Here is a 10,829-nt window from a genome sequence, read left to right on the forward strand (position 1 = left end):
AGTCTGTTCATGCCTCGTCAAGTCAAGTCTGTTCATGTCAAGTCAAGTCTCGGATTATTGTTTGGATCACTCTGTAAATAAACTGCACTTGGGTTCTCACTTCAACTCGCCTTCAGTGGACTGAATCGTTACAATTAATTTGTGCTATTAGTTGTAATTTGTTTAGCTGTTATTTTATTACCAAGTGTTTTCTCTTTAATGATGTTTAAACTTTATGTTAGTTAGGCTAGTAGTTTTTTGCTGTGGTATCGAAATTGGAATTGAGAATTGTGAAATTTCACTTCGATCTAAAAAAAAAAGGGTTCATAAAACAATTGAAAGTACTACCCAACTACTTCAGATATGTGGTCAAGCACAACATTGCATTAATGAATGTTAAGTATGTGAGTGTAAAATATATTTTGTCCTTATCGCATAATAGATACTATTATATAATAGATACTATTATTCCTAAACATCAAAAGAACTAACTACTGCAAAAAGTGGTGACCTGCGATTGTTACTGCAATAAGAGAAATTTCTACATATTTTAACCCATATAAAGCAGTTTTAGGGCCAGATGTACCAAACAGGGCAGGTTAGGGTTAGGGCAGGGGTGTCAAACTCAATTCCTGGAGGGCCGGAGCCCTGCAGAGTTTAGATTCAACCCTAATAAAAAATTATCGTGATTTTAATGGTAAAAAACTGTGAAAATGCTACAGTAAAAACCTGTTAAATGGTTAACGGTAAGTTCCCCTACTATATACGGTGAAAAACTGTAATAGACATTTCATGTAATTTTACGGTAAAATACCATTTTTGGAAGTGAAAAAGAATGTATAATTTACAGTGAAAAACCGTAAATTGACATTCCCAGAATTCCCTGCGTTGCATTTCAAATTTGATGTTGTTTCTTTGAAATAATTGTTTCTTCTTAGTTTTTTTCTTATCAGTTATGTTTATTAGGGTTGTATGCTACATCTAATGTTGTTAAATTAATGTTTATTGCATTTTTCAGTTTCATTACCATGATTGTGTTTAGTGTTTGTGTGAATGACATTGTGCTCCTTCTATAAAATATATTAGTATTGGCCTTCTCAGCTTGTGGTGAGCTTTGGTTCATCATGTGACTTTCTCATCACCACCTGATTTTGGTGGTTCTCAGTGTATTACAAAGGTACAAAACAGATTTCAGAGCTTCAATAGGTTTGTATATTAACATTATATCAGTTAATGAAGTACGGTTTTTAATTGTAAATTTAAGTTAAATCCGTAAATTCTAAAACGTTGCTACCGTGTTTTTTACGGTAAAATTCTGGCAACCACAGCTGCCAGTTTTTTACCGTAAATTTTAAGGGATTTTTTTTTACAGTGTAATTAAACACACGTGATCCAGCTAATCAAGTCCTTCAAGCTTATTTGAAAACTACATGGTATGTGTGTTGGAGCAGGGTTGGAATAAAACTCTGGAGGGCTAAACTGAGTTTGACACCCCTGGGTTAGGGTATTATTAAAGTAATGCATTTAGGTTGGTTAAGTGATGTTAAATAATATTTTTTACCTAAAAGCAGTTAATTTAGATGTTACCATTTTAGGTTGCCATTTTTTCATTGTATAAGAGTAACATGATCGTCAAACTGTGTAATGTTACTGGCTGATGTAGCACCTTTTGCTCTGTATATCTTTCTGAAGGATCCTAATAGGAAAGAATAGTTGAATATTATTTTTAACAGATTCAAAATTTGCTGATCATTTCAAAACAATCTTAACAGTTCGTCAGACTTTTTGGCATTGTTTTCCTGTCACTAAAAAATAGAATATGACAATTTAATTTAATAGAATATAACAATTTAACAATAAAAATGCACCACAAAAGAATAGATTTTTATTTTAAATTAAACTTTGTTGATTCCATCTCTGAAAATCTTAACAAAGTATAACAATAATAATAATTAGCACAGTTTGATGTGATCTGAACTGACTTTGAGATTGTTTAATGGTGATTTAATCACCATTGGTAGCACGATTTATTGTAAAATGTTTTTTTCAGTTGGTCAGAACAAAACTGGCAGACATGTTACTTGTTCAGATGACATTTTAGTTTGATGTGATCTGAACTGACTTTGAGATTGTTAGATTTAATCACCATTGGTAGCACGATTTATTGTAAAATGTTTTTTTCAGTTGGTCAGAACAAAACTGGCAGACATGTTACTTGTTCAGATGACATTTTCCGGTGAAACTTCTTATTTTGGACATACTACCAAGACGTAGTATCTGTAATTCTGAAGTACAGTGAATATCAACACTGGTGTGTTGACTGACAGCCCACACATACACCTCAAAACATTAGACTCATCAGTGCTGAAGAGCCGTGCCAATACACAACCCATGTAAAGATGATAATTCCACAAATAACTGCAATTGCAGGTTTCAAACAGAGATGGTGACAAAGAGGCAAAACTTACGGACTGCAGCTTTAAAGTCACAATTGCAGGTTACCAATTTTTGCAGTAGGTCATTAGCTTTAAACATTTCTTTAAAACTGGACAAAAGCTTAATGCATAAATTATAAATAAGACATCACTATGAATACATGTGTTTTCTCTCTCTGATAGAAAGATGATAAAAAAGGGATCAGAGAACAGCAGACTGCGCACCAGTGGGCCGAGTGGAGAGGATCCATATACAGGAGGATGAATGGCATCATGCAGGAACAGGACATGCTGTGCCAACCTGCCTGTTAGTGCTGTTCATACCTATATACAACACAAATTTACACAAACACAGGCCAATATTCATACACAGGTACATGTAAACACACAAAAACATGCATGCACAAGCACACTTGTGGAAGCACTCGCCCACACTCTCTTACACATACACAAAAGTGGCTAAACAGCCATGTGAGTTTGCTCTGGCAGATGGAGGCTGTCAGCATGCCCTGAGTGAGCTGTTCCAAATGAGAGGCACATGAGGTTGTCTTTCCTCTCTATGATTACTCTCACATGCTCACAGTACTTGGCAATCTTGAGGAAAGGCTAGGCTGAGCATATCAGCATTTGGGACTGAGAAATGTATTAGGTGTTGGTCACAAACTGTTTCAACTTTATTTATATTGTGAAAGTGAATCAATTTTCTATCAATTCTCCCATTATTGGCGTGGGAAGCATAAACAATAGGCTAAACATAAGTTACCAGCATTTGCATTGCAGCTTAGGTTAACAGATTTTTTTTCATGTGAAAGTAAAACCTGAAAATTGAAAATCAGATAATTTCAGTTATAGAATGCAGCTGTAACTCCTGTTTAAAACCAAATAGTGGGTGAATGTAACCGTATATAGTACTCTAAAACGTATTGTACTGTTGTGCCAGAGAGAGGAAGGGGGAATTTAAATGGGCAGAGATTGAGGGAGAGAGTGAGAGAGAGAGGAGAATGAAAGTGGGAAGTAGTATGGGAACAGAGATCAGGGAAACTGATACAGGGTAATGAAAAGCCCAGTGTATAGGCTACAGGCAACACAAACATACACAGCCCTCATACTCCACACTACAAAATGGTAACCTAAAAATAGTAACATCTACATTAACTGGTTTTATTCAAGTCAAAACCTATTACTTAACATCACTGAATTAACCTAAATATATACATTTATACCAATATTCAAATCAGAAATAGCTCTTTAAGGTACCAATTGCAGATTACTACTTTTTACAGTGCAGAAGAGAGATGCTAAAAACACTAAGAAAAAAAAATTTAAATTGTAAATGTAATTCTAAATGTAATTCCTGTGTTCAGATTACAGTTACTGACCTTTAATTACATAATACTTGGCACACATATTTGTTAAATATTTTGAATGTATATTAATTTATTCACCTCTAATTACACTCTTAAGAACTAATGACTTATTATTACTGTATTTGTATTAGTACCTCCCAATGTATAGGAAGGCTTAGTAGTATTTTAGAAAATTACTTGAAAGCAATCTGTAGTAAATTATTTTGAGTAACTTCCCCCACACTGCTATATTGAAATTAATTTATTCACCTCTAATTACACTCTTAAGAACTAATGACTTATTATTACTCTATTTGTATTAGTACCTCCCAATGTATAGGAAGGCTTAGTAGTATTTTAGAAAATTACTTGAAAGCAATCTGTAGTAAATTATTTTGAGTAACTTCCCCCACACTGCTATATTGAACACTAACACCAAATAAATGTGCCAAGAAAATAAATACTATACATAAACCTGAGAAAAATGTCTTTATCTGCATGTCTGTGCATCAATTCTTTCATCTTTAGTATAGAGAAGTTATCTAAGCTGTGCAAGTTCGAATCTATCCTGACATGGTTCAACCATGGTCATCATCTGTTTCTGAACATCCACAAGTGTACCTTAATGTCAACAATGTCAATATTGGTCAAACGGCTAAAAGCAGACCACAATTTTTTTTTCCATTATAGTACAGCAGACAAAAAATGTGAACAGTTATTTCCTGTGAGCCAATTCTTTATTGCTTCCCATCCTACATATTTCCTGACTGCAAAATCAGATGTTAAAAATACAATGACTCTTATGGTGATGAGAGATCATTGTCATTTTCTTTTTTTATCTTTCCCACATTTACTACATGTCCCTCCCCTTTCATGTCACAAAAATGATGTAATCCTTTTGATGTCAAAAGTGCAGGAGTTATGTAAAAAGAGAAGCGTGTACATGCCGCCTCTTCTGCCGTCCTTCTGTGCATGTGAGAGAAAAATAAGAAAGTGCGAGAGAAAGGAAGACTCTACTCTATCAATTCTCCCATCATTGGCGTGGGAAGCATAAACAAGTACCACAGTACACTATTAATCAAGAGCAATTGTATGGCACATCAGAAAGTACAATGAATTTGTCAAATGGTACTGGTAAGGGATTAATACTGTACAATATATTTGATGGACACTGAACTATGTCCAAAATAAGGAATGATGAAAAAAAAATGCTATATTAACAAAAACACAAGCATATGAGCCTGCAGCAAATGAGGCTTAAAAACACTTGTTTATCTGGTCTCTGAACAATTTTTGTAACCATCCAGTCTATTTTGCATATTCTCAATTATCCAGCAATTATGAAATATATAACAGTATATTCACCACAAAGCCAACAACATGCATTAGAAAATGAATCAATTCAAGTTCATTTTGATTTCATGTCAACTCTAAAATCAAAATGACTCTTTGATGAGAGATCATTATCATTTTCTTTTTTTATCTTTCCCACATTTACTACATGTCCCTCCCCTTTCATGTCACAAAAATTATGTAATCCTTTTGATGTCAAAAGTGCAGGAGTTATGTAAAAAGAGAAGCGTGTACATGCCGCCTCTTCTGCCGTCCTTCTGTGCATGTGAGAGAAAAATAAGAAAGTGCGAGAGAAAGGAAGACTCTACTCTATCAATTCTCCCATCATTGGCGTGGGAAGCATAAACAAGTACCACAGTACACTATTAATCAAGAGCAATTGTATGGCACATCAGAAAGTACAATGAATTTGTCAAATGGTACTGGTAAGGGATTAATACTGTACAATATATTTGATGGACACTGAACTATGTCCAAAATAAGGAATGATGAAAAAAAAATGCTATATTAACAAAAACACAAGCATATGAGCCTGCAGCAAATGAGGCTTAAAAACACTTGTTTATCTGGTCTCTGAACAATTTTTGTAACCATCCAGTCTATTTTGCATATTCTCAATTATCCAGCAATTATGAAATATATAACAGTATATTCACCACAAAGCCAACAACATGCATTAGAAAATGAATCAATTCAAGTTCATTTTGATTTCATGTCAACTCTAAAATCAATCAGCCCGTCCAGGTTTTCTGTACCTTATTACTGAACAAAGCATCAAAGCATCTGTTTCAAAGTAACTGGTGCCTTAAAGGGGAACTTCACAGCTAAGAAGATGAGCGTAAAATTGGCTGTCTATGCAGAAACATGGAAAACACCCATAATGCGCTTTGATTTTGCACTGCCACCCTAATCTGACTGTCAGTGGGTGAGAATAAAAAAGCAAAACACACTGCCTATTTACATACACTACCAAGAAAGTTAGTTGAAATTGGCAAACTTATCCTTTAAGTGAACAAATATGTGCCTCTAAAGCGGAATCTGGCAAAGAATGACCATAAGCATCTACAGTAAGCTGACCTGATATAGACCAGCAGTTCTTGCAAATACATCAAATTTTCATAAAATGTGCCTCTAAAGCGGAATCTGGCAAAGAATGACCATAAGCATCTACAGTAAGCTGATCTGATATAGACCAGCAGTTCTTGCAAATACATCAAATTTTCATAAAGACTTATCTTATCTCTGCATATTTTAGTTGTGACACATATGGTACAATTACGTCTCTCTCTCCATAATGTATTAATCTAATCATGCTGGTGGCAAAATTTAACATGGAAGAGAGGATAAGAACACAGTGGAAAGAATAAAGGCATATAGAATCATTTGCTTGAATGTCATGATAGTCATGATTTTATGAGCAGTGAATATTAACAAAGATAGGTTACATCTCCAATGGTTCAAGTCATAGTTTTATGATGAAGCAAATGCACCAGTGGGTGGAGTGAAGGAGCATTCTCCTTGTTGCTTTGATGCTTGTGGAAAACTTGGACTTTATTGCACAACAGCACAGTTATCAAATCCATAACTCTGTCAACATAACAATATTACACAAATAGTCCAGAAGCAAGAATAAAAAGTCTGTGGTGGTGAGGGTCAAGAGGGGAGTCCTCGAGCACTGCTTATGTCATGGGTTTTATCATTACAGAAAAACTTGTTTAGATAATCCCAAACCAAAATAATCACTGAACTCAGAAATCACAAATAACCTGTATTTACAGACACTCCCGCGTGTCTACCAGGGTCTACCATGTACCAGGGTATTTTTTGGAGAGTACCCTGGTATATGGCTCTTTGAGGGCAGGTGTTCTTCAGGTGCTATAGGTTCCACTACAGTGCTCGTTTACATATTCAAAGCATGCAATCGGTTTCCGTATCTGATACTTTTATTTTGCGAACGCGGTAAAAAATAATTCAATGACTTCAATGTCAAAAATGTTTAAACATGTTGAACAGCAAAGGAATCCATCAAATTTATATATCAAATTTATCACAACCAGATGAATTCTTCCATTAGTTTTAGCAGCGAACACTACAGCAATGTAAACAACACCTTGAATACAATGCGACACCTCCATCTCGTCACCATCAACAATACTACCGACAGCAAGACAAAATAACATTTAGAATATCATTAATATAGTGATACGATATAGTATAGTATTTATTATATCAGATTATATCATTATATCAGACAAAAATGTGTTTTTATTGCGGAAAGTAAATCACAGGAGCAGCGCTTATTCAAATCAGCAGCGCTCGCCGTGATGGAAACGATTCTCCTAAAACGCAGAGAAGAGATTTAACATCACCAGGGCTCCAAAGGTAGCATAAAAAATGCGCATTCCCTAATCGAATAAACGACGTTAAAGAATTTCAATGTTAAGCGAATGACACAAGGAGGATCATAATCACCTCAATCAATAAAATATTCGATTGATTCGCAAATGAACGGCGCGCAAAGCGAAGCCTCCGCAAATAGGTTAAGCCGCTCTCTAAACATCTAGCACGAGCAGAATAAATCCGAGTCGAAATACAAAACAAAACGATTACACACGGTTACAAACCTTTGTTTTCTTCCCTTTCATCCTGATTCTCCTCAGCCGTCGTTTCTGGTTTCATCCCATCCATTTGGAAACGAGTATGTTGGATACACTTCCTTTGCCTAGTCTCTCTCGCTCCCAATACAGGAGTATATTTTACAGTCCACCTCAAATATGTAGATGATTTGTCAGAACGGATTTCGCGTAGATAATTGGTTCATAAACGATAAGAGCTCAGCCGAAGAGGGTCTCGCGTAAAGAAAGACTATAACCTACAAGCAGATACGCGGAGGAGAGAGAATCCGAGAGAGGCGAGGAAAAACAGCCACTCCACTGCCAGTCAGGTTGACATAAACAGATAATCCCAGCTGTAAACAGTCACACATGCTCTCTCTCCGTCCTCCTCCCTCTCTCTGTCCCCCTCCCTCCCCGAATTGATGGGAGGACAGAAAGAATAAACTGTACTTATTAGGATAGGGGTCACATAGATATGAAGTAAAAGTGATGTGTGCAAAGTGAGACCAGATACAAAGGTACAAAGACGCTTCAACTATTATTTTATTCTAAACATGCACATTTAAAAGGTGTGTGCCCCTTGGGTTTTCTAATAATAAAACAATGGTCAAACAAAGAAATACCATCTGTCTGGAATCCTCTTAAACATTATTAATTCTTATGCACATGACCTTCTGCTGCATTCAGCTAAACAAAAGACTTGCACATGGTAAAGTACAACTGTCCAGGAAAGAGAACACACTAAATACCATCTCTATCATTACCATTTAAAGGGTTAGTTCACCCAAAAATGAAAATTAGCCCATAAATTACTCACCCTCAAGTCATCCTAGGTGTATATGACTTTCTTCTTTCAGACGAATCCAGTCGGAGTTATATTAAAAATTGTCTTTGATCTTTCAAGCTGTTTAATGCCACTCAGCGGGTGTTGCATGCATCAGTCCAAAAGAAGTGAAATAAAAAGAGCCCATCCATAAAAAAAAGTGTCTCACACAGCTCCGGGGGGTGAACAAAGGCCTCCTGTAGCGAATCAATGCGTTTTTGTAAGAAAAATGTCCATATTCAAAACGTAACAATCACTTTAATGTAGCTTGCGCCAACAGTTGTACACAGAAGCAGATATTCAGCAATATAATAAACTTCTGTGATATACTAGTCTAAATTGTATGATACATGGAAATGACCCATAAAATGTCTCTATAGTGATTCGTCACCTAGTAATTATAAGGTTCTATCTGCTATTTTTGTCAAAATTGAGTGATTCACATATACCTATTCTGTGAAAACTAATTTACATTATGTGATGTTTTTTTTTTTAAGTTGTGTACATTTTGGGACTGATGTATGAAAGAGACTTGTTCCCCATAACCCATATCACTATATGTAATGCAAAAACTTTGAAGCTCAGTATCTCGAAACTGCTCAGAATGCAGAGAGAACCTCATAATTCCAAGGTGACAAATTGTGTTTGTTAAACATTTAATCTTCAGCTCATCATAATTATTTTTTTAATATACACTATTGTGGAACCACTATAGTGGTTTATCACACAAAAAAATGGCAACATCTAAATTAAGTGGTTCTGTTTAAGTCAAAAATATTATTTAATATTGTTTAATCAAATTAATTGATTTATACCAACAAAACTACTTGACATGGGTTATGATATGGGTTATATGATGTAAAACCGTATAACCAAAAGTTAGGCTCATCAACCATAACTCCTTCAAAAACAGCTAGAAACCTTGGAGTTGTGATTACATTATGTGATGTTTTTTTTTTTAAGTTGTGTACATTTTGGGACTGATGTATGAAAGAGACTTGTTCCCCATAACCCATATCACTATATGTAATGCAAAAACTTTGAAGCTCAGTATCTCGAAACTGCTCAGAATGCAGAGAGAACCTCATAATTCCAAGGTGACAAATTGTGTTTGTTAAACATTTAATCTTCAGCTCATCATAATTATTTTTTTAATATACACTATTGTGGAACCACTATAGTGGTTTATCACACAAAAAAATGGCAACATCTAAATTAAGTGGTTCTGTTTAAGTCAAAAATATTTGTGTGTATAATATATATATATATATATATATATAATATATTTACCTTGCTACGTGTACTGGGTTTGGCTAACCGAGACTTATATTGCACTTATATATTGTTGCTCTTTTGTTAGTTTTGACTGCTTTTATTGTCCTCATTTATAAGTCGCTTTGGATGAAAGTGTCTGCTAAATGACTAAATGTAAATGTAGAAATATATCTATAAAGTAACATTTGCAGGTTACCACTTTATGCAGTGCATAAAAATACAAAAGTGGACTGAGAAAGGTGTAGTAGAGAGATTATTGTCCACCTCATTAAATCACCTTCCTTCCTCAGGCATCAAAAACACAGTAAGTAAAGGAATGTGAGTGGTGGTGGATGTGCTGTAAACAACTTCAAACTTCTGGTTGTAATTTAGAGTTCTTACCTCCTTTAAAATGTCACATTTTACAAGCAATTTAGGATGAAATATACAGTTTGTGTCAACAAGTTTGAGCCTATGAGTCTATCTTCTGATTCCTGGAAGGTTGCTGAACTGACACAACCTTGTCTTGGTGGATGAGGAGAGATTAGATCTTTATCTATGCCTCTCACTGAAATTATTTATAGTAATGAACGGAGGCATAATAAGAACAAATCAGGAGGAGAACTTTTGTGTATTTAAATTTATTTGAAAGATATGTGCCCTAACATGAATTTGTTCCAATGACAGTTTTCAGATAGGCACCAAATGAAAAAGTGTCTCTTTTCTTTGTTTTTGCTGCTATTTGTCATCAAAAGTCACATTTAAGACTATTGGGGGGGGTGGAGCCATAGGATACCATGGGACACACTGGAACTTGTCATGAGCCAGGGCTCAGGGACCATTCTGCTCTGACATACTACAATAATCTCTAAATTTGTAGGTCACTGTCACAGATTAAGTTATCGTCTGGTAGATGAGAAAAGGTGTCTGGCACAGTTTATCTTCTCATCGTCAAAAAAAAAAAAAAAAAAAAAACACATTCAAATGCAAAAACGTTGCATTCGAATTTTAGGTCTGCGTCAGC

General features: G+C 35.1%; 1 protein-coding gene across 1 annotated transcript in view; it reads right to left on the reverse strand.

Annotated features, from left to right (window-relative positions):
• Window positions 1-8,113, reverse strand: part of LOC107742638 (neuronal membrane glycoprotein M6-b-like) — a 32,736-nt gene extending 24,623 nt beyond the window's left edge. Inside the window, exon 1 of the mRNA XM_016555693.1 lies at window positions 7,738-8,113. Within this exon, the coding sequence (XP_016411179.1) occupies window positions 7,738-7,801 (64 nt within the window). The 5' untranslated portion in view covers window positions 7,802-8,113. The remainder of the gene's footprint in view (window positions 1-7,737) is intronic.
• Window positions 8,114-10,829: the final 2,716 nt, after the last annotated feature.

The sequence above is a fragment of the Sinocyclocheilus rhinocerous genome, unplaced genomic scaffold (assembly GCF_001515625.1).
Source record: "Sinocyclocheilus rhinocerous isolate Xijiao unplaced genomic scaffold, SAMN03320098_v1.1 scaffold947, whole genome shotgun sequence".
Taxonomy (NCBI): Eukaryota; Metazoa; Chordata; class Actinopteri; order Cypriniformes; family Cyprinidae; genus Sinocyclocheilus; species Sinocyclocheilus rhinocerous.